Raw genomic sequence first — 25,118 nt, 5'->3', positions numbered from 1 at the left:
ACTTGGAATGTTCCGAGTGCAAGTGGTAAATGTGAAAAAATATGTACTCTGGCCAAAATAAAACACCTGAGCCAGGCAGTGAGCAAGTCAGCTGTTTGATGTTCGGAAGAACCAGGAAGCAAACACAAGTTAAAAATAACATCAGATGAAAGTTTGAAGCAGCCTGCGGCAGTCCAACATTGCAGTCAAAGCTACTAGGAAACGTAGAAGTGGTGCCATCTCACGGCATCCGTGTGAAATCGGAACGCGAGAGCCTGGCTGGTTATACCACTGGAGTATAATTAAGTTTACTATATAATGGCTGTAGCCCACGCCACTTAGGATGTGGATTGGATTAGATCTGATTCGACCTGGATTGCTGCATTTACTACAGATTTGGGTCCCCGCCTAATTTACGCACCTTTAAAATATACTTTTCAGCAAAAAAAAAAAAAAACACTACTTACGTATTTTGTGTACCTTGCTTTGACAACGACTAACGACAACGTTGCAGGAACAGAGCCATACTGCAAATTTTTCTTTCGTTCTTTTTCTGTTCGTATTTTATGTCTCTGGGCTCTGACACATGAAGTACAACGAAAGTCCTCGAACGGCTACAACGAAAGCTGGGGACAGCGTTTAAAGTGCTGACTTTCGAATATGTGGTGGCAAAAAGGAATCTGTCAAGGTGCAACAGCTTTCTTCATTCCAAAGATGAATCACGAATGTCCGCATGTTACCTTGACTTACGTACTCTTTCGTGGACGTGACACTGAAAAATAATTGCCGATTTATTTACAACATTTCATGAAACTGAAACGAGAAATTTAGCTGAAGTTACCCAAGTGCTACCAGCAGTAAGTGTGTAGCTGAGGACATTTGCTGTTGCATCACCAAGAATACTACTATAATAATAATAATAATAATAATAATAATTATAAAAGGCATTAGTAGCCAGGCAAGCTTTTGCTGATGGCAGTTCTAGCCTAGACAAACCAGACTGCTTTCAAGCCGAGTTGAAATCGCTTCCTACACCACCGCTTCTATTTTATCGATGCCAGCCAGATGCGCCTGATCCAGCTGTCCGCCACCCTCTTCTTTAGCCCTTCCCTGCTCTCACCCATCGCCTAGCCTTTGCGTGCGCTTAGCTGTCATGGGCGAGGGAGCACCCTCGTGCAGTGCCTCGCGACGGAAATCATACGATGTAATTTTTCGTTTAGTTGCGTACAGATTCGTGGGGTGGCGTCTTGCATTCCTCGTGTTTACTATGTTGGCGGTCACGCTGGCTTTGAAAAAGATACGGTGTTTTTAGATAGCTCGTTGCCGTTCGTGGCACTATACAAGCAACCAATGGGAAAGCATCCCTGCAACGCTTTTAGATGTGCTGTGCTGTGATGTGGCAGCGACATTGCTTCGAGCCACAAAAAAGGAGCACGAAGGAACAAACTTGACAGATGTACGATATTGTATGAGAAACATGTCTATTGCATTTCCGGGGGAAAGAGCTCGGAAGCACATGTGGCACAAGCAGCGCGACCCCTTATGCAGCGTCGCATCACAACCATTTCCTGAACTAAGGCGGACCGACGGCTCCCGTTGATAAGCGCGCATTTGCACTGGCATTGAAAGAAATAAAGGAGGCGTTGCCTAGACAAACATGCATAAATTTAGAGATGTGAGTAATCTTGTGGTTCGAAAGCCAGATATGCCGGGTGATATGTAGAAACAACAGACATCAAATAGTGCATGTACCAACATGGAAGCTAAGGAATGCTTTAGCCAATGTGAGGGACAAGTTGCCGAGCAGATATTTCCTTGGTCTTGTTTATGCCATAGGCTGCCACAATTGTGACAGCCAGTACATTGGTGAAACTGGCGATTTCAAGAAAAGAGTTAAACAACACAAATATGATGCCATGGAACGACGCATTGCCTAAACTGCCCTCGCTGAACACGAAATAGACGAAATAGACTCGCAAAATAGACTTGTAAAACGCACGTCTTCTGAACAAAGAAAAAACTCGCATCTTCCCACGGGAGGGGACTTGAGTAAATGCGTCACGAAGCGGTGTAGGTATCGCGTGAATATTGCGCAATTGAGTAAGGTTTAGGAATGTTTAATTGTTATTTCATCTTTATTATTCGTATTTATTGAATGAAGAAGAAACGGTGCCTTCAACGAGTGGTGGCCTTCAACGAGTGGTGGGACACTGATGTCGGGTTGTGCCCCACTACTGGTTGAAGGTACTGTTGCTTCCATCGCATCCACTATAGTCAAGCAAAGCACCAAGTCAAGCGTAAGTCAAGTAAAGATGCCCTTGACTGCATTCCGAACACCCAATCCAGCGCCTACATACACGGGTTGGTCAGTGAATGGTTGTGCAGTGCAAGCAGTCGGTTTTCATTAGCAGACGCTGCCTGCATCGGCCTTGCGAGGCGAGAGATGGGGGGGGGGGGGGGGAGCAACAGCTGGCACAAGATTGTAAGCATGCGCAGTAGGGGTGTGGACACCCCCGCTGACGCCGCACTTACGAGCAGATGCGACAATAAAATGCTCCTCACTTAAAAGAAGCTTGCATCATACGTGCACCTGGAATATCCAAATACAGACGACTGCACATATGCGCAAAGAAGTGATGGTGGGATGCTTCTGACAATGTACTCTCGCTAGTTACGTCACGTACTGTATTTAGGCGTACTTAGATACGGTGTGTCTTTCTTATGGCTTTTATTTTACGAACAAGGCTCCTGTATCGGGTGCTGCAATGCCAGTCAACTTTGTGTTCTGTGGGTCGGTGTATCCTTCCACGTTTACATTAAGAAGCAACAGTTATGTCATCATTTTTTTTTTCACACGCCTTCTAGCAGCTCACTGTAGTTGCAGTTGAAAGAGCGACTTTTTAAGCATTGATCAATGATAATGCTTATTTTTCTGACAAACGCACAGAACTGCTGTCAGTTTCCATGACCTGGCCAGGTTTTTCGAAATCCCCTGACTTCTCCGTGACTTTTCCAGAAGGATCCGAATTCCCCGACTTTTGCAGGTTTTCCAGGTTGGTAGACACCCTGAGCACAATGGGAAGGGTGGAGAGCGCATGAGTGGCAAGGGCCAGCTCACGGGCGACATCATCACAAGATTGACGAGTTACTACGGCTGGGCAGTCAAATCCCATTCCGGGAATCTGGACAAGATGCACAAGGCGGTGTGGGCTACATATTATCATGTGACGTTCACTGACCAAAAACCTAACCCCAGCTATTCTCGACAGGGCCCCAACTCATGCTGCAAGAACAAAGAAGCCATGGCAAGAAATGAGCACATGCCAAAAAGCAAGTACAACTTGCCAGAGGCTGTCAGCTATGCGCTGCGCCTTGTGTACGACCGCTTTTCTGACAAGCAGCTCCAGCAAAGATGTGTGAGAGCAAAAACACGGAATACGAATGAGGCATTGTACTCTGTTATGTACAGCCTGTCACAAAAAGACAAGAATGTGTAATTGTTTGCTGTTTAGACTGCCGTGGCAGATGCTGTTATGCCTTTCAACCCAGGAAACAAGGAGTCAAGTTCACTTAATTTGGGCGAACTGCAGCTAGAGGCAACAAGTCACGGCAGCCAGTGGGCAGTCGATAAAGACTACCGCCGTGCATCTAGCGCGAAGAGGAAGCGTGCATCTTCAGCGGCATTCTAGGCAGCCGCAAGGAAGAAGCACAAATAAAAGCCTGCTTCAGATTACTCCCCAAGGGCTTTCTGAGGGATAAGTTTTGTAGCTTCATGTTCATTTTTGCAAGTTTTCAGTTTTTTGCGATTTTCTCAGAGATTTGTAGCATGTTTTGAATTTCGGGATCAACAGTGCGTCATCAACACTAATTCGATTTTCTTTATTTTTTTTGCTTGAATGCTAGAGGATCAATGAGTGCAAGAAAACGATAATAAAGTATCTATGAGATCTCAACATTATGAAATCTTCTAAAAAATACCAGCAAAAATTCACAGCTACGAAACTGCGACTTGAAGACTTCATAACTTTGGCTAAAATTCAGAGACAAACATTAAATTTCATATTTGCACTGTTTGAACATTCAGAAACGTGGCTGCTGAATTTGAGCTTCCAAAATTCACTACTTTTTAAGCAAGCCACATCCCAAATTCATAAAATAAAAATCGTTCTGCCTTTTTCTTTTTTTCTGGGGGGGGGGGGGGGAATTGGTGTAAAGATAATGTAATCACATATATAAAATCAGTATACAAAGCTGAGCATTCTCTGGAAAAATCATGTGTCTAGAACTAATAGTAACAAATTTCGCTTTCTGGAATGATGTCCCCACTAGCAAAACCAACACTCCATAGTAAGCCACTCCATAATAGATAGGTCCTTTGCCAAGCATACTCTTATAAAGAGTCAGGATGACATAATATGACCTGATTTTTCACATGCTAAAGAAGTATCATAAAGATGTCTGGTCTAAAAAAAGAAATGAGATTAAATTTATTCAGAATTTTCTTTATGTGTAGCATTCCTAAGCTCTTCACTAAACATGCAGTTGACTTTTGGCACTATTCCATGTGCCCGACAAGCAAGATGGAATGAGAATAGCATTACAATGGGGTGCCTAGTCACAGTTTACTCTACCAGACCTAGCTCCCAAGAGGTGGTGACCCAACAAGCATAGTGGCTGCCGACAACTGCCATGGCATAGTCAATGCATTTACGCCATCATCAAGACTTTAAGAAATTCAAGAAATGTTCAGCCTGCATGTTCAACCTAAACTAAATAAGTGGGGATTTTTATTCTTATGTTGTTTTTTTATTCCAGGTACTCCAGCTCCAGCTATTCTAAAATGAAATTCATCGTCATTCCGTAAAAACGTGGTTAAAAAAAAACTCTTGAGAGCACTTGCCTCAAACGGTTAAGAGTAGTCAAGTTGCTGATATTGTACCACGATATTCATTTCACTACCACCAAGATTTCGTACACTGTCACTTTAAAAAATTCATAAAGCAACTTGCATTACAATGAAGAGGTATCGTCGTGACTTTGCCACATATCAGAAGTCACTTGCTACTTTTCTTTCTTACAATTATACAATTTAGCAATGACTGCCCATGAAAAGGGTGCAGTAGTATTTTTAAAGGGACACGAAAGTCAAATAACAATTTACATCAGAGTGAAAGCTCCATGTATGACATCTAAAACGACAATATTATCAACAACAGTGCCCTGCTTACCGAAAGATTAAGGTAAATGCACAAGAACACATGCGCCACAGTAGGACATTGTCAAAATGATCCCGATGACATCAGACGAACCGCCTACAATTATTCACTAGTAATCGATCTAGCTGCACTAAATAAAGAACCTTCCGTGCATCAAGAGATGCAATAAAATGCCGCCTGTTCGTTTAAGTTCGCTTCGTGGAGAAAAAAAAAAAAAAAACGCCGGACGTTACTATGGGGAATGGCGCAAGTGGTTCAAAAATACAATTTTCGCGTAGTTACATTGGACAGGTGGTGCCATCTAGCGGGGCACAGTTGAATAACAATAAAAAAAAAAACGTCTGCAGTTTCTGGGCAAATGGTGGGAAATACATCGATGGCCATTGTTGCTGCTGTGGCTCCAGCTGCTTTTGGTCTGCTGCTACTAAAGCAGTAAGGCCGGGCAACGTTGTGCACAGCAACAGTGACGTGAGTCGGTCTGGTTGGTCCGCTTCTTGAGGCGGGTAATTTGAAGTGCGCTAACCCAATGCAGACCACTAAAATGTAATTTTATTTCAAAATAGGCCCTTCCTTGGCACAAAAGTAACACTACGAGGTTTCTAGACTGCTACTTCAACAATCAACAATTACTTAGTAGCTGCCTTTAGTGTCCCTTTAAAAGAGCTCTTGACTGAGTAATTCATTTCAGTGAGTGAATACTTCACTCACTCTTATTTACATAACTCAGGCTATCTGTTTGCATCCAAATATGAAAGGCTCTTTCATGCTTTTTATTGTGGTCAATTAGCTCTTGATAAACATGCCCAATGTGTGGTAAAAAATAAAGGTAAACTGTTATGGTCCCTCTTATGGCTTGATCAATTTACAAAAATTGTCACACATAGCATAGACAATTCACCACTCTGGCTTGCATTTGTATCCTTCAGTTTTTGCTATTTTTATTAGTATTAATAAAATCTAACTAGCTCAACTTACAGTTCTGTCGGGACAGCTTACCGCAGCAATTATAATGAGCCACTCACCTGATTTGATGTAATGCCACTACGAAGTGCTTGCCGGACACTCTCTCTTGTTAGTCTGGCAACAACAAGGTTTGGAAACCTGTGCACAGCAAAAAAAAAAAACGTGTGATCTCTGGCTGCTGCCGTGCGCTAGTTAAGCATGGGAAAAAATTTGAGTACACTATTACAGTAAACAGAAACTGAAGGGACTAGGAAGATTGGTTCCGATTAACAGGAGTTCTGATAACTGAGAGATGAACATGACTGAAGAAATCAAAGAAGAAACAAATCCTACTAGATGAAGTTGTTCCATTCAAGCAACAGTTTTGTTTAAGAGATTTCTGTTTACTGATAGTCTACTGAATAATCATACATCTAACCTGTACAACAGCTCACAAAACAGTGCTAGCAGGGCTACCTGGAGTGGAGAATCTGAAATGCAAAAACATGTAATATTCAGTTTGATACTATTCAAAACATCTTATTTTTAGCACTAAATTAACATCACTTTTTTTTTTATTTGGCATACATTGAATACAGATCAGACAGAAAAAACACCACACATATGTGAATATGTAAAAGGACTTACTTGTGTAGGCATACACCCTGTAGTTGGTCTCAACCATTATGTAACCTGCCTCAAAGCTGCGCAGGGTAGTCTCCTTCAGTCCAGATGCCAGGTTGATGGCAAGCCGAGTTGGGTAGAAACGACCTGACCTCCGCTAATAAAGGTAAAATCAGCATTCTTGAAATAGGCTCTGAAGCAAAAGGGGCCTCCTATTTAATCACTAATTACCAAATCAGTTTAGAAGCACACTACAGCTTGCTCTGTAGCTAATTTTTTTTTTACACATCAGTGCTTCCAGGACATTCATGTAGGGCATTTTCATTCAGTAATTACACATAGCTCAAATAAATCCACTAAAAAAAACTACAATTTTTTTCTATGCTACAGGGTAACTGCGTGGAAACATGCTAATATTTAAAAGCCTCACTTCCATTTTTCTGACTGAAAACTTTATGTTAGACACAAAAATGAAGGCCAGCCTCATATCACTAGTCCCGTTAATTAAGGAGGCAATCACCGTGCTAATTCTAAGGGCTGACGTATCGGCCCTCCGAATTACACCACGAAAGCATGAAAAATTTAGATTTGGGCCTTTCTGGCGCGCCAGCAAACTATTGTTAGCGTAACCCTAGGACGCGAAAAATTGCTTTTCGAGAAAAATAGCTTTGAAGATTTAAACCGATGTCCATGTAACAAAAGCAAAAGTCAATGCGCCTGAAATTCCCCAGGCTGATAGCTTGGGACCTCTTTTGAAGTGGTACAAGCTATTCTTGAGTGAGCCAAAAGAAGTATTTTTTTCCTAGCTCGTTTTGTGTCTGTAGGTAACTCTCATCCCCATGGTTCCTCAGTGGGTCCACGCTTGGCATATTGAATGGCTAACTTGCATTTACGCTTCTGTTTCGTCCTATACTTCGCCATGTTGTATGAAATATCATAGGTTTCTCTTTAAAAAGCCAGAAATTAACCTTAGAACTCTAAATGGCATAGAAAACAACACTGACTGCTGAACGAAAACGTGCACAATTAGACAAGTGGAGTGTTCCAAACAAGCAGTGAAAATTTTAAAATAAAGTTAGAACATTATGTTCTGCAAGCTCTAAAACGTATTAGAGCATTATATGATATGTACATGAAAAATATTTATGACGACATGGTAGGTGTTGTGGAAACAGTAACATTCAATTTCAGTTTTGGATGCATCCATTAGGGGTTGAAAAAATGGTGATAACTTTTGAGTGACTCAACATAGTTACATCATTTTTTCTCTAAGTATTCTTGAATAGACAGTGAACTCAAGAATGTCAAATACCTCAAAAAATTTTTTTTCAAAAACTGGGTTTTGGAAGGGGCTGACCTACCCTAACTAACCAATACACTTATAGACTGAAATGTTTCCCAAATAAATTCAGTCCAAAGTTCTTGGAACAAAGTTTGAAAGCTCCTCTTCAAGGAAACAAGCACTCAAAGTCCAGTGGCGTTTGTCGTTCCGCTGCTCTCAAAGTTTCTCTTCTAGGAAATCTTGCGTCGTCAAATGGCCGCACTTAGATAACGAAACTTCTTCGCTGGTAACACGTCGGCCAGTCACGCGCTGCGACTGCAGAACATATCTTCACCCACAGGCCATAAGCAAACACTTCTGCCTGTAGCACAAGCTTTCAGCCGCAGGAGGAAAACCTGTTCATCTCCTCCTGCGACTCCCTTCGCTGCTGGCTTATATACGTTCTCCGTGGGTTCTAGAAGTTTCGCCGGTGCGCTGCACAGCCATAGCTAGAGAAGACGCGAGACTTTTTTTGAACTCTCCGTGAGCCGTGACGCAACCAGAGTGACTGACGCCTTCCTTTTCGATGTTTCTGGAATACGCTCGGCGATAGATGCGAGGAGGTTAGTCGGTGGCGGTGCCTTCGAGGGGGAGAAAAGGCACGCGTGTGGCACCCTATGATGCTTATTTTTTCTTTGCCCCGGCTTTTATTACATTCGAATGACACCCGGTATGGTCGCCGCTGCTAGAATTCGGAGCGCTCGTTTGTGAGATTGCCCCCCACTTTAAGAATATTATCACATAATATACGAAACAACACAAATGAGTGTGAACCAAACATCACATAATAAATGCCCCACATATAGAGTCTCTAATTCAGTCCATCCCTCATGGCATGTAACATTCCCAATAGCACACTCAATAAAATTTCAAATTGCAATTCGCTTTCACGGCACATGAAATATAACCACATGTACTACAACACTCCATCACACAATTTAAACAATACAAACGTACAAGGGTCCACCCTTACAACACTTATGTAAACTTATCAATGACATCACGTCACCGCGACAGACACTTTGGGCTCAATCGACATACATAAATTTAAACACAACATAACAATAAAATACTCAATGAGGTTTAAACTGCCCAACACATTCAAACTCACCCTCAACATCTATCCTGTGTGCTCCATGTCATGCTTACATCCTTTTTTGTGGTGCTCACTCCACCTTTCCTTATTTTTCTTCTTTCTGTTTTGGCGAGCCATTTTGAACGACAGTATCTGAGGTGGCTTCTCTATCATGGTCGACACTTTCGACACTGTTAGGGTCCCCTCACGTTCAAACAGTCGCTGCTGATTCTTCGCCAGCTCGTGCACGACGCGGCTTTGGGTCTGGCTAGCCAACTTCACCACTTTTTCACTCTTTGTTGACGGTGGTCGTTTTGCTGCAGTCTCACCTGCCCGACATGTTTTCCCGTCTGGCCTGGTGACCTCATGACTGCCTTTCCTGTGCACCATGGCTTCATCTTGAGCTCGGGCAAAATCTTTCATAAGATTCTCCTCCACTGCACCTCGAGGTTCCCATGTTGCCGAGGGCTCCATCTTTGGGTCTTCCCCCAAGCATTCTGGGTCGTGCGGCCCTCACGCTCCGTCAATGTTTATGATGATAAAGTCGTACAGGGGGGTTGTCATGCACAGGGCAGTAACTTTCCCGCTGAAGTAAGATGACTCAACTTCAATCTCAGCTTCAGGAAGCATTCGAACCGAGCCGTCAACGAGGCAAACAGGCCTCGTTTCGCCTGTCAGCTTGCTGTCACGCACTAAATTCTCCCACACGATCACAGAAGAGCTTCCTGTGTCTCTTAACACGGTGATCTTCTTGTCCGCAACTTTCCCAGGCAGTGTTGGCCGTCCCTTCATAACACCTGTTGGCCGCGTTGTCATGACAGCACCCACCAATACAAAACTTTTTCCCGCTTTTGAGCTCCACAAATCCTTCGCTAATGTCTTCATCTTCGTCTTTTGGTCATGCATGCAGGCTACTTGGTGGGTTTTACTCGCTTCGTTTTGACATACGTCTGCCTTGTGCCCAGACTAACCACATTTAAAGCATTTTGTTACACTGGGACACATGAAGTTGGTTTGACAACTGTTAGCGCAATGACCCACTTGGTTGCACAGAAAGCATTGCATAGCACTCTCCGGGGCATGCTTTTTTTTTTTTCGGGTGCCAATTTTTTCAACTGTACGGGATTCTCCTTCTTGACTTTGGACATATTCGTGCCACCTTGTGCTTCAAAGAATTGATCGGCCAATTCAAGCATGTCTTCCAATGACTTAGCTCTCCTTTCTTTCAAGTACAGCAACCGGCTCGGGTGACAACTGGTGAGAAATTACTCTCTAATAAGGAGCTCTCTAAGCTCACCGTACTCCTGAGCTGCCCCCGAAAGCTCGATCTATCTGTCAAAATAGTGGCTAAGTCGAGTGGCATACTGCGTAGCCGTCTCACCATCAGCTGACTTTCCCTTCCGAAATCTGTCTCGGAGGTGCTCCAGAGTGAATCTGAATCACTTCAGTAAAGCAGCCTATACTTTTGCATAGTTCGCTGCATTGGTGGGCGTCAGCCTTCCGTACACACTGAGCGCTTCGCCACTGAAGCAAGTACTCAAAGCAGTTGCCCATTGAAGCTCCGGCCAATTCCGACTCCAAGCAACAGTCTCAAATCTGTGAAGGTACACATCAAGGTCGTCCTTCCTCTCATCAAACGCTACGAGTAATATGCTTGGATTCAAACGGAAGCTATTATCTTGCTTTATGCTGCTGTCGACTTTAGCCTGGACGGGAGTTTCACTTCGCTGTTGAAAACGGAGCTGCTCGAGTTCCATCTCGTGCTGCCGCTGCCTTTTCCTCTCAGCCATCTCAGCTTCCCTTTCTTCCTTCGCCCTTTCAGCTGCCAACCTCTCTCTTTCCGCCGCCTCTTTCTCCTTCTGGCTCATCTACTTCCTTAGTTCGGCGCTAGAAAAACCCATCTTCTCACCAAGAGTTACTAGCTTGTCCGGATCCATGGTGCTTCTCAAATAAAACTCAGCCACATGCACAAACTATCTGCCTGACTCTGAATATCGAAACACGCTCTGCACACTTGTTAGCGAGAATACCGTGTAACAAACAAAAAATCGATCCGATAGCACTACCAGGGACTCTAAGCTCTTTCTCCCTACTTTTGACACACTGCGCACCGAAAAGGTCCTGTCACGAATGCCAGAATAATCGCACTAGTCCCGTTATTTAGGGAGGCAATTGCCGGGCTGATTCCAAGGGCTGATGTATCGGACCCCCGAACTGCACCACAAAAGCACGGACAACTCAGATTCGGTCATCTTTGCCGTGCCAGCGGAACGCCAGCTGTGGTCCAAAGAAAGAGGCAAGGCATGACTGAGCATATGCACCTAGCAGATGAAATGTTAGCAGACCAGCTGAGCCCCACGTCACTTCTTTCTCTGGAAAAGTGGACAGTGGTGGCACGATTTGTAAGCGACCGTGAGGAAGCACTCCCAGTGCTAAAAATGGCAGGCTTGGTAGCCATCTTAAATCATGCTATATACCCGTGATACAAATCAATGAAACTGATAGTCATTCGTCCGTTAGTTCTATTTTGGGTCACGAATTGCTACTATGGGTCAACAGCTACTCTTGGAAACAAAAATCTTAACATGAGTAAATTTGATGTCAGTGCTCCTTTAATTATCCACATATACAAAAAGTAGACTTGGTGAAAAGTGCATCTTGAGTAGACTGTAAAAAAATAATTCAATGCAAAACAAGCCCTCGAAGTCACCAGCTACAATCACCGTCGACCGCCAACAACCCCCGGCGACCATGGCGCCTGGGACGTCATGCGCTTCACCGAGCAGGGCCCTATTCTTCTACTTTACTTTCAGCCACTGCAAATCATTTAATTTCAGTACCAAGCCAAAGAAAGCGAAAATGATATATCTTCACTTCATGCGCAGCTGATCACAGAAAAATATCGTTCGCTGGAATGCACACGCTCACACAGCGAGCTATTTGTTACGTCACGGCTAGCGAGTGCGCCAGTGTTGTTGCCCAGTCTCGGACTGCGTGCATGTCTATAAAAATATTCAATAATTAAGAACAGAACCAAATGAGCAAAAATTTTGCCAGCTCATTTCTGAACGTACAAAGCACATAACACAAATTATGACAGAAAATTCGGTGCCATGGCCCCTTTATTTGCCACCCTTGGCCGTGACTTCCAAGCAATGCAAAGGGTGTTTCGAATCTCAGAGGCTGTAATTAGCACAAAATACTTTTTTTTTCAAATAACTATCTCAAAGGCCATGCTTTTTCGACTGGAAATATGTCGTAAACAGCGTTTGAGCAAATGGGTTCACATCTACCAGGCAGCTATGTGGCGACAGCGATCATGATCATCATCGTGTCCCAACAGCGAAGGTTGCCATGCTAATAAAGTGAACCTTTTGTGCACTTTTTGTGTCTTTTGGAATTCAGCTGCTGAGGTTTGTGCGAGTCAATGCGAGCGCTCCATTCGTCTCAGCCTGCTATAACTGCCCAGCTCATGGCAACATTCAGAACCTGCATACAATTAAGCTGGCATTTCTGCTCCCCAACACGGCATCACTATCGCAGCCGATAGACCAGGTCATCATACTCCACACGAGGAAGGTATACTGCTATCATGTTATAGCGAACGCTCATTTGCTATGATAACAACAAGGAGTATACCATTGACCTCCTTGGTGCTATATGTCTCATTGTTTATGTGTAGGTGCAGTTGAGACCCCTTTTGTTCGATTGTGTTTTGAGCATGCCAGGTTTGTGAAGGAAGAGGCGGTCTCTACGGAGTGTACTGTTCCTGCCCATTTGAAGAAGGGGGGACTCGCTGCACTTGCTATGAAGCGCTGCACGCGGACTAGGAGTGCACTCCAGTTAGACTCTCCGAGTACGCGAATGTCAAGCGCAGTGCATACTTCTTATGCCAACATAGACAGCGCTATCCCTGCGAGAATGACTGGCTCGGCCTCCAGTGTTGACAGGGATGACAAGCTCTCCCGAGCACTTCCTTTGGCGGCGATCATCGGTGCGTTGAGTGTTGTGCTCAGCTTCATTTAAATGTGGTGGCAGCAAGGCTGAGATGCATTGCCTCATTGACAGGCTGGAGAATATGACTGCAGTGCTGGGAACTACCGGAAGCATTTGTCTCGCATGGAGAAATTTTTTCCCACGTAGGCAGACTTTCAACAAAAAAAGTGCAACTCCCCTGTATAACATTGTTTGGCTGATTTTTTTTATTTAGTGTTGTTTTGAATAATAGAGAATACCACTTAATTCGGATATTTTCATCAGTCCCGAGGCCTTTAAGCTAATAAGGTTTTACTATCATATGGTGGTTTTGGGACGTTAAACCCCCACATACATCTAATGAGGTTTTACTGTAGTTAAAATTATTTTAAAGGCTCGTCACTTTTGGGCTAGGTGCTTGGTGACAGGCTGATGGATCATTTCAACAATTCTTGAATTTCCAGGGCACTAGCAAGGTTACCTTTATGTCAACAGAGTATGAGAATTGTGAAAGCAGTTGACATAATGGCTGTTCAGAAGAGTACATTTGACACGAGTATCAAAAAGTATTAATATGATAAATGTGTGCTTCAATAAAGTTTTTTCCAACTAAACTAATAAATGTGTGCTTGTGCATGTGATGCATACAAATTGCAAGAGTGGGCATGGATTACAGGATTATTCATATGAGGTACGAATAATTACTTATATCTTTACGCAAAGTGTTTGGAAAAATTGATTGATTGATATGTGGGGTTTAACGTCCCAAAACCACCATATGATTATGAGGAACACCGTAGTGGGGAGCTCCGGAAATTTCGACCACCTGAGGTTCTTTAACGTGCACCCAAATCTGAGCACACGGGCCTACAACATTTCCGCCTCCATCAGAAATGCAGCCGCCGCAGCCGGGATTCGATCCCGCGCTCTGCGGGTCAGCAGCCGAGTACTTTAGCGCTAAACCACTGTGGTGGTGCCAAACTTAAAATTGGTCCACAGTCGCTTGTGGAGCATGAAAATTATTCTGTATTTAAAGGGCGGTATTGCTCTGGGACTAAAAATAGGCCACAAAAAGATCCCTTTATTTTCATGTTTTACAAGCCTTCCCACTATGTTTGCAAATTTAACATATATGCACGCTAACAAAAGTTCTCGTGCTATAACATATTAATAATGGTGCTTTAAAAAATCCAACAGGACAACAAATTCTGAGCTCACCTTTCTTTGATAAACAAGTCCAAACTCCCTCAGATGCTGCAGGAAAACTAGCAGAGATTCTGACATGCCTTCAGTGCTGTAATCCTGGAAAAAAAAAAAAGAGCATGCTGCCTACCTTTCTGGCTTTATCCAAAAACGATAACATCAATGTAAAAAACGTGTCGCTACTTAAAAGCGATGGTTAATCTAAGCACTGTACAATGTACAAGACATGTCCTCATAGCAAAACTTTTTAGGAGCTTGCTCGACAAGCTTCTTATGCTCGAGGCATGTTCTTTGGTGTGAACGCTAGAGGGGCAGCTCAGCAATGTATTCACTACACGCCCACCGTAACTTTCATAAAGTAGGGAAGCACCCACTATTCCACCATGCTATTCATTATTCGGCTGATAAGCGAGGTACCCACTACACATCTGTAAGGCACTATGTGCACTTTGTGCTACGAAGAAGGCTCGTCAACACGCGGACCCCGAAGTGAGAACATGCAAAGCAGAGGCGGCACGCAAGAGGCAGCACGCAAGAGGCAGCACGCAAGAGGCGGCAAGAGAACATCGACTCGGGACCTGTATCAAAATTGCCTTCTCCAAGTTTCAACTGCAACCTCTAATTCAAGAACCCTTCTCCACATGCTTCACCAACCACAAAATCGTGGTCTCCAAAGAAAAACCCATCCTACAGTAATCAGTAATGTAAACCTTGCATATAATTGCATTGATATGTAAATGATTACATGTTGTGTGTGTGTGTGTGTGTGTGTGTGTGTGTGTGTGTGTGTGTGTGTGTGTGTGTGTGTGTGTGTGTGTGTGTGTGTGTATATATATATATATATATATATATATATATATATATATAAAATCACACCTATAACAACGTGTTTCGTCTTTACATGATGGTAGAGGGCTTGTATGCAGGATTCACGGGTTCTCCTGATCAGTTCCGAGCAAGCTTCTCCATTATCATTCCCTTCGAGAAGATGGCAGAATATTTTAGGGAGCGAAGCTCCTTAAGGCGTCACCCGATCGTACTTTGTAGTAACCACTTCTCTCGGGTATGTACTACAGGGAAGTTTAGTTCTTAAAATGTCCGCTAGATGACGCTACTAGTATATAACAGATATAAAATGAAAATATCGTTTTTGGAATGTCCGCTAGATAGCGGTACTTGTATATAATCAATATATGATGAAAAGAAGCTCCTCAAGGTGTCACCTGATAGTCCTCTGTAGTAACCAACTCTTTCGAGTATGTGCCACAGGGGAGTTTTTGGAATGTCCGCTTGATGGCGGTACTTGTATATCATCTACATATGATGAAAAGATGCGAGATGGTGGTACTTGGAGTGTTCACTAGGATGGACATACAGACACATGGACGGACAGATCGACCCACGATTAGACGGACGGGCGGATGCACGAATGGACGGACGGACGCTTCGCCCCACTCATCATCATTCAGTCCGTGGATATGCTGCGATTTCTTTAACACACTATTTCACTTCTATCATTATCCAATTTTTTTAATGTAAGAAACCTTTATACAATTTGAGAGGACTTTAACTGCAGAACAAAAAAAAAATCACGGCATATCCTCAAAATGAATGAGTGGGTGAAGCAGTGGAATTGGTCTTATCGTAATTCACCCGTGACATTTACCACTGACGCATGTAAATGAGTGACAAAGCGGTGCACAGTTAAATGAAATGTTTATTGGTGATAAATGGTATGTTGTGTTGAGCTGCGAATTTCGTTTTGCCTTCATTATTACTGCTTTGTGGTATCAGCTCTAGCCTCAAGTTGGCGATGACGAGTCTGTGCACATTCTCCTGGCGGTTGTTGATTTACAAAATAAATTTAAATTAAAGAAAGCCAATATTACAATGAAAATTCTAGCCACGTTTTCCTGCATAATTTAGCCAGCACAATTGGTAGTACATACACCAACATTTCCTTGGCAGTTCAGCACTCTTATAAATGGGCTTCCCTATATCTCAAAATGGATAAATCTTGAGCACTCACGACAGAGCCCTTTTGTTTTTCTTAAAAAAATGCTAAAAAGCAAAATGATTTTTTACGTATTAGTAAAGTACAATTTAACAATCTCGAAAACACCACTTTTACCAGGACACCACGCTTAGCAAGCGAGAAGGTGTGGGAAAAGAAAATGAGAGTGAAGATGCCACTTTGAGATTCCCGCACCAAACACCGTGACGTCGTATATTTTGAAGGCGTACAGAGCCCCATGTAGGTTCTCATCAACAAAAATGAAGTACATCATCATCTGTGGATGTCACAGAGCCTAGCATACAAAGTTTCAGAAAATATCATCAAGCCAACGTTACAAAAATACGAATTTTGACACCATGCACGAAGATTTAGACGCAAAATCAAACAATCAAGCTTCAACCCTGGTTCTCTCTGCTAATAATGAACTTATGATAGTGAAACATGCAGCATTAGGGTTTTCGGAAAGCATTTTGTCAATCTAAATCATGTCATTGTTTCTCTTCAGTGTCCCTTTAACAAATATTGCTTGTAAACTTTCAATACATTATACAGCGTTCCTTCAGTATACATATATTTTTTTCTACCATGGCATTCATTTTGTTATTTATTTTGCCACTATTTTGAAGCACAAGTTCACCAAGTGGATACCTGCTCTACAGATGAGTTCATTATTATTTTGGAAGGCTATAATAAATGAAGAAAGACAAAGTACCTATGTAACACATCCTTTGAAATTAACCTATTACAAAAGCAGAAAAAACGAAAACTCGATGCCTGACATCTTTCATAAAAAGTATACATTACATGAATGTGTCCAGAAATAAGCACTCCCAGGAGAAGGAAGAAAGCAGGCAAACAAACTAAGCAGCCCAATATGACAGTATTAGTGTTCCGTTTATATTTTACTTAGTTTACAGAATACTGCAGTCTCAGAACAGAGCCCATGCAGGAATGGGTATCAAGAATGAATGAATCACAAGCACTTATACAAGAAAAAAAAAAGAACAATAGCATTTCTCAATCAAAATAAGACTAAATACAATATATTCCCAGACATAATTAATATACTCAAATACACATATGTGTACATGAAGTGATTCATAATTAATAGTTAACTTAAACCATAATAGAAAGTAGAGCTATGCAAATAGCAAAAGTTTAGGTGCCTAGCGAATTCGAATATTGAAGTGCGAGTGCAAATTGAATCGAATATTTTTCGAATGTTCTAGACTATTTTTCTAATAGTTTGAAGTGATTTTGAGAGAAAAAAAGTCGGAGAGGACTCGTAAGCAAACTCTTATCAGATAGAGGAACACGAAAGTGTTTCTTTTTACTAGGTTGATGAAGCGGCTGCGGGGTGATAGTATTTTATAGTTGTGTTATCAAAAATGAGGCAATGCAGAGGCCAAATTTTATTAGTACATGATTTGGTACAACCAAAGTGTTACCGAGTACACTTTACACGTGAAAGGCACAGTGCTATTTTTTCAGCCTCTCCTCCTCTTTCAACTTCTATGGCAGCCCAACTGATTTGGCAGGCAAGAATGTGCTTTCTTCCGAGTTAGGAGTTCCAAATCTGTCCCGCAGACGTCAACATACAAGCACATTCGAAATTTTCAATGCTAAAGCCTTCAGCGTTCAACTTTTCGAACTTCTTGCCCAAACTTCATGTCCAAAACAGCATTGAGCCCTCCCCCCCGTCACATCTGTCATCTCCACGTTAGGAATGTTTTCTTGAATGAATACATTTACGACAGTAAAGCCTGAAAGGCAGCTTTGCCGCAGTACAGGTGTATGATGAAGTGAAGCGCTTAAAAAAATCTGGAGGAGCCACTGAATCCGACAACATGAAAAATTCGGCCTTAACAGAACCTGAAAGGCAGCTTTGCCGCAATGCGAAAATGTGATGAGGCGAAGCATATTGAAGATTTCAAGGGGTTACTACTTTTAACGGGACATTGACTGCATTTGCAGCGTTGCTACCGAGGACTTCCAATTCCAAGCGATTTTAGGAGCAATAAAATTTTCCTTTTGGAGCACTTTGGAGCAGGTAATTTCGCATCTGGGAGCACTCTCGAGCAGCTAGCTTCACATCCTGGAGTACACTGGAGAATCAAGTTGCATTTGCATTTAAGGAGATGAATAGTTGTTTGGGGGCTCTTGTGAAGAGCTAGAAATACTTTGACTCATTGCAAATCTTAGGGAGCCAATCATCTATGGAGCACTCCCTATCTCACTTGATGATGCAAGAAATAATGGCATCCAGCAGTTGAGCATTCTGGAACAACTTGTTCAGTGATTATTTTCGTAACAACTAAACAGAATGCTAGCTAAATAAAATTGCACTTTATGAAATGACATATAAATACACTTGTGCGGTTATCAGCAGACATAGTAAACAAATGCTGCAATGTACAATAATGCCTAGAAGCTATAGACACACACTGTCCTAAATGTATTCTTCTAAGACGACTCCAAGGACGAAGAAAAGTTTTTTTTTTAACTTACGATTATTTTGCTGGGCCAACGCCTCCTCTATTTTATTAATGCCAGCTAGATGCACCCAACCCAGCCATTCACCACCCTCTCTTCTAGCCCCTTCCTGCTCTCGCCTAACGTCTAGCCTTCGCGTGTGCTTTGCAGTCATGGGGGAGAGATTCAGTGCCCCACGACAAAAATCATATCAAGCAATTTTTTGTTCAGTGGCGTACAGATTCTTGGGGTGGTGTCTTGCATTCCTCATGTTCACAATAATGGCACTCACACTGGCTCTGTAAAAGATACAGTGTTTTGAAATAGTGCGTCGCGGTTCATGGCGCTATGCTGGCAGCTAATGGGGAAGGGTCACTGCAATGATAGTGCATGCACTGCGCTGTGATGCAGCAGCGGCATTGCTTCGAGCTAAAACAAAAGAGCATGAAAAAACAAATAAAATCACAGGCTTCAAAAAACATTTTTATGGTCTGCTTGAAAAATTAACACATATTGCACCAGAAATTTAAGACATTCAAAGCTTGCGTGTAATAAAAAAAATTGCGTGTAATAAAAAAATGTCGAATTATGTTGACCCAGCACCAAGCACACCGTCTTCAAATGCTACTACTCGGAATGCAACACTGTCAATGTCTGGCGCTGCTGCCGCATTGAAAGCAACTGAGGACATTACTGGCACCAATATGGAAAGGCTTCATCGTGCATGAATAGATCAAGAGCATATATTTATGACTTCGAATCTCTGCTTATCTTACAATCATACCTGCCAAGTTCAAGGATTTTGAATCCGGGAGATTTCCACAACGGGGGAGGGGGGGGGGTGAATTATTTGCCCCTAGTTTTATTTTCGGCACAAAAAAAAACCCAAGGACAAACGAACAAAACAAAACGTCCTGAAAAACAAGAGGGGGTGGGGTTTCAAACGCAAGCGCCAATAGAAGCGTTGCGGTCTTATAGTGGCTCGGAGTGGCGAACATACGAGGATAGAGTTGCCAGGTGAGAGTCTCTAAAGATCAACACAACTAACAGAATCGAATTTCGTCAAAACAACTCGCGTATGTCTTTCCGAGACACACGTGAACGGACGGGACGGCGCAGCTGGTTGCCGCTAAAGCGCAGATCAAAGCTTTGCTCACTACTAGATTCTTTTGACAGGAACGCCAAAACGTGCCTGGCCCCTTTTTATTACGGTAGCAATTATATGGACAGTCTAGGCTGGTTTTCTGCTGTCGCCGCCGTCATTTAACATATATGTATACGTATCTATATATATGAACACTCAAGAAAAAAAAAAGCCGCCCTCCCAGCTCATCTCTCATGCCCATTTTGCCCCGCGAATGGAGGGGTGGGGGGAGGAGGGGCGTAAGATGCTTGTGCGCGCGCGCTTACCCTTTGGTGGGGAGAATGGTGTGCCTTCGGAACGATTGTGTTAGTTACCGGGCCCACAAAGGTCACTTCTATCTCTGCACAGGCCCCGTTTGCGAAAAGAGCGCGCTTTTCATACACAGCGAGGTATAACAGCTGGCACACTTGTTGGTTTGTACTCATGTCTACCTGTGATTACGTATCGTGCATCGCTTTTGTTTAAACAGTATGTTACATGTTCAGCGGTAAACGTTGTTAGTTCGCTCTTGTGCTGTGTGTATGGTTTTCGTGCATGATTTGTGCGTGAGCAGCGCCCTGCACGTTTCGATCTGCTTGCCGTTCTCAGCATGACACTCCGATTTGTTGCTGTCGCACTCATTGCTCCGCCCTTACGGCGAAACTGTGACTCTTTTTTTTTTTTTACGTATTTACAACTTTTAATCTACCGTTGTGTGCCCTCGGAGCTCCTAGATGCTAGCCCGTTGCCGCGACCACGGTTTCGCACGCCTCGGTTGTGGCAAACGGTAGTTCCTTTTACAATCCCTGTGTGCTTAACTGCGCGCAAGCCTTCATAACTAAGTTGTTTTATGCCATCTACGATCGCATCTGCCGCAGTTTTGTCCGCAGATTTTGCAGAAAGCAGCGTTGCTTTGACTGGCTAAGCGCACACTTTCGGGGCTCTGTCAGTTACGTCATCGCCATACGTGATCGTGTCAAGAGTGACCGCGGTTTCGGCCACAGCGGTTGTGGTAACGACAATCACACGCACTGTAGAAAACAGAGCGTGCGCCGGTCGCATGTGTAATTTCAAAGCTTCGAGTACGCTGCTCTCAGCCTCCATTCGGCGGTTTCCGCACTAAAGTTCGCATCACCCACCACGATAAGGAAATGTTTTCGGAACATTCAAATTTAGGTACCAATGAACAAAGTGGAATTTGGCAGGGGATTTTGATGAATTTGTATCTGCTGCGGTTTCACATCACTGAGATTCTACTGTACATTTAGATGAATACCTTTGAAACTCATTTATAATAAAATGAGGCAAGTTCGAAAAGCCTAGAGCAGATTGAGCTACTTTTTTGTCAATGCCGCCAGATCACGCACAGAAATTTCGATTGCCGGGAGATTTTCATGACAACCGTACAAACGGAAGAAACGGTTGAAATCCTGGAGACTTGGCCGGCATGTAAAATTCTTCACCAGTTTTTACAATCCAAGCAGAGTTGCACTTTTACCATATACTAATTTGCATAGACATCAGCCAGTGTTCCTGGAGCTGTATGAAAAAAATCTAAATAGTATATGTTGAAGCATATTGCAAGGAAGAAGGAAACTTGAAGTGAAAGAAAGGTTTCTTTACCTTCCCAAGAGTGAGGAAACTAAGTTGGAAAAGGAACGTTAGACATTCCACCAGGTTCAGGCCTCTCGACTGCAAAGAAAACAAAAACAATATGCACACGAACAGTTTCGCATGTTATACCTCTAGAACCATATCCCAAGACTTGTAAGGCAGGAATATGTAGGATACGTACACATAGTCGGCATGAGCAGACGTGATGATTCAGCAACCCACTCATGCATTTACAGTGGTTACAAATTACAAGACAACACTTTTCAGAAGCTACTCTAATTCTTAACTCACAATATAGACTTAGGATGCTCAGAAACTGGCTTACTAGGCAACTACAATTCAGTTTTATGTAATTGCACATGAAAGATGTTTGTTGCTGGTTTCACTTCAATTTTTTATCACTGCACATGTGTGTAACTTTGCAAATACATGTACCAAAGGAATAATACAAGAAGTAAAACAATATAGAATGAAAAATCGAGCTAGTTGAAATGGATTCATGCACTGCCGTCTTGCAGTGCCGACGCTTGCGTTCGGGCTCTAGCTTGCACCTTGCCGATGTTGACATTGCCATTCGCGAACGCGACCGGCTTCGCTTACTCTCGCAACGCCGGCGACAGCTGGGAACAGTACACGCACACTAGCGGGAAGCATGCCGCGATGACGTCCCGACCGTCGCCGCGATCGCATGGCAAGCAGAGACGCACTGTCTACATTGTTGGTGCCGCGAGATTCTCGAGGCACGTGCAGCGCGTGCCCCCACCGGCTTGCGCCTTCTTCTCACCAACAAATGGAGAGAGATGGCACGGGTGAAATGATACCCACATGAGGAGTGGGCTCGAGCGTTTCCAGCAGTGTAGAGGGTGAAGAGAGAGAGCTGACATGTGGCGAGCGCGCAGCAGGCGACGGAGAGAGACGTCACTGCACACTTCTAGGAAGGTGTGAGCTACCTGGCACTGCTCCAACATCTGCGGCCAGGGGAGCGGTGCGGACGGAGGGACAGCGTTACACAGGCTTGTCAAAGAGCTGCTTCGAATCTAAAAACAGCCATTTGCTTATTCACCAGTTTAAATTTTATTTACTTAGCTCTGGTAACATTCAATTGTAGTTCGTTTAGGTTCGGCCAGTCATACAGCAAATGTACATAATCATTTTTTTTATATGTTGTAGGGTTGAATTTGCAAAGCAAAGATTAGTGTAATTCGCATACATGACTATGTTAAGTGATGGTTAAATGTTAGAGATGTCATTAAAGTAGCTGCTAATAACACATGTCTGCTCAATGTTTATTTTGAGCTGGTTGAAAGGGCCAAAATGCCAAAGGATAAGAAAATGACACAAATAGTTCAGCTCACAAAGCATAATATTGTGTCATTTTTTTCTCCGTATTTAATATGTTAAACAAAAAAGACAGTATCCACAGGAGAAAGAGACATGCAATGTATACCTCCAGAGTGTCCAAGTACTGAAGCACAAAATGCCACACTTGAGAAGCTGTGTCCATCAGTAAGAACTGGAAGCCCTCCATAGTTATCAATGGTGAGCTGCCTTCGCCCTCTTCCCTGCATTCATGCAAGTCCCTGATTTAGTAACAAAGCAATGAATGCGCAAACTGGCAACTTCTACATAAATATATATTTGCATCAACATACATGTAAATCACAGTGAATGTTTCTGTAATACTGCAACTTACTTTACGCTTAACAGATACACAGATCACCTGAAACTTACTACAGCGTGTGGCACTGTTATGTTGACAGAAATTTCAGCAGAAAAATGTTAATGGTTTGCCACATCATGACTGAGACTGCTGCACCCACATCATTCTATTCCTTCCGGTATGCAGGGCTCTGATTAAAAACGTGCACTCTTAATGTCATAGAAGCCTGCATGATCCTAAACTGCTTCACTGGAGTGGGGCACTAGTTTTTTTATGATTTTAGGAGGACATTTTAAAGAGAAACCTAAATTTATCACAACAAATTATTAGACTGGTGTAAATGCCACAATTTTGCATTCAAAGTGAATTCAAATATTGAAGTGTAAATGCAAATTGAGTCGATGTGTAAGTTTTCTTGAGCAGATACATTTGCAAACATAGCAGAACCCAGAAGGCAGCTTTGCCGCAATACGAGAGTGTAATGGCGCGAAGCTTATTGAAACTATCAAGTCGCTACTGTCAAGTGGACAACTGTGTTTGTCTTCGGGAAGTTCAAATAGCCAAATTCCAGTGCGAATCGAATCTAAAAGCAAATGCTATTAGCGAAAAATTTAAAATTCCAAATATTCACACACCCCTACCAATTATGTTAGCATTAATTATCATGGGTCCGCAAAAAAAAAAAAGTGGAACTCACTCAGACTCCCTCAAGAAATATGTCGGGCTTTGGACTCATTCACCACATTTTTCCTGAGCCAGACTTGCACGGACTCCAAATGTTCCTCAACCGGACTCACTGAGACTCACGGCTCAATCCGAGTCTGAGTGAGTTCACTGATATATGTTAATTATACATTATGCTAGAACATATGAAATTCAGCTTCATAATTATACACAGACCTACTCATTAAAGCATAGAGAGAGAGAGATAAAGATGCAAGGAAAGGCAGGGAGGTTAACCAGACGCACATCCGGTTTGCTACCCTGCACTGGGGAAGGGATAAAGGGGAGAAAAGAGGTTGCCCATTAAAGCATAAAAGTCACAAAGAAAAATATGGCTGTTATTAGTCATTTTAGCTTTGCAGGTGTGAGCCCAGTTGAACTACCTACTATGGGCATTTCCGTGAACTTAAATGAAGAAATACGAGACGCTACTATAGCACAAACATTGGAGACGAAGGACAAAAGAACACGACAAACAAGCACTCGCTTCCAAGTAGATTTTTGTTGTTAAGACAGACACAGCTGAATCTCAGTAAACGGAAATCTGTTAAATGAAAATGCTGCTCAATTGGAACAAGTGCTTTTGAATATTTGGTTTTGTTCTTGTATTCCCAATCCCTGGTCATCTCACAGTCAGCGATGGAAGTGACTTTTTACTTTTGATTGATTGATATGTGGGGTTTAACGTCCCAAAACCACTATATGATTATGAGAGACGCCGTAGTGGAGGGCTCCGGAAATTTAGACCACCTGGGGTTCTTTAACGTGCACCCAAATCTGAGCACACGGGCCTACAACATTTCCGCCTCCATCGGAAATGCAGCCGCCGCAGCCGGGATTCGAACCCGCGCCCTGCGGGTCAGCAGCCGAGTACCTTAGCCACTAGACCACCGCGGCGGGGCGCTCTTTTTACTTTTTGGAACATACTTTGAGAGCAGAAAAAGCATTGTTTTGGAGAAGCTATAAGTGTTTTCATAAGGAAAAAAATTTTTGTTTGGAGCAGTTATTGGTGTTTTAAGAGCAGACACAAAGCTTGCCATACACCAATTGGAGTTCAAAGCACCATCAAAGCATCTCGTAAATATTAATATTTATCATGATATATATTTCACGGACAGCAATCAATGTAACTTTCAAGAAGCAAACAATTAAAAGGTGGTTGGGTGTCAAAGAT

The 25,118-nt window shown here is 42.9% G+C and overlaps 1 protein-coding gene across 1 annotated transcript in view; it reads right to left on the bottom strand.

Annotated features, from left to right (window-relative positions):
• Positions 1 to 25,118, bottom strand: part of mrn (general transcription factor IIH subunit 4 marionette) — a 43,170-nt gene that overhangs the window by 4,497 nt on the left and 13,555 nt on the right. Inside the window, exons 6-11 of the mRNA XM_075867008.1 lie at positions 23,009 to 23,123; positions 21,571 to 21,639; positions 14,351 to 14,434; positions 6,786 to 6,918; positions 6,577 to 6,628; positions 6,218 to 6,296 (exon numbers count right to left, since the gene is read on the bottom strand). Coding sequence (XP_075723123.1) covers positions 6,218 to 6,296; positions 6,577 to 6,628; positions 6,786 to 6,918; positions 14,351 to 14,434; positions 21,571 to 21,639; positions 23,009 to 23,123 — 532 coding nt within the window. The remainder of the gene's footprint in view (positions 1 to 6,217; positions 6,297 to 6,576; positions 6,629 to 6,785; positions 6,919 to 14,350; positions 14,435 to 21,570; positions 21,640 to 23,008; positions 23,124 to 25,118) is intronic.

This window comes from Rhipicephalus microplus, chromosome 6 (genome assembly GCF_043290135.1).
Source record: "Rhipicephalus microplus isolate Deutch F79 chromosome 6, USDA_Rmic, whole genome shotgun sequence".
NCBI classification, from domain to species: domain Eukaryota; kingdom Metazoa; phylum Arthropoda; class Arachnida; order Ixodida; family Ixodidae; genus Rhipicephalus; species Rhipicephalus microplus.
The sequence above is the reverse complement of the archived record's forward strand: the minus strand, read 5'-3'. Positions and strand labels throughout refer to the sequence as shown.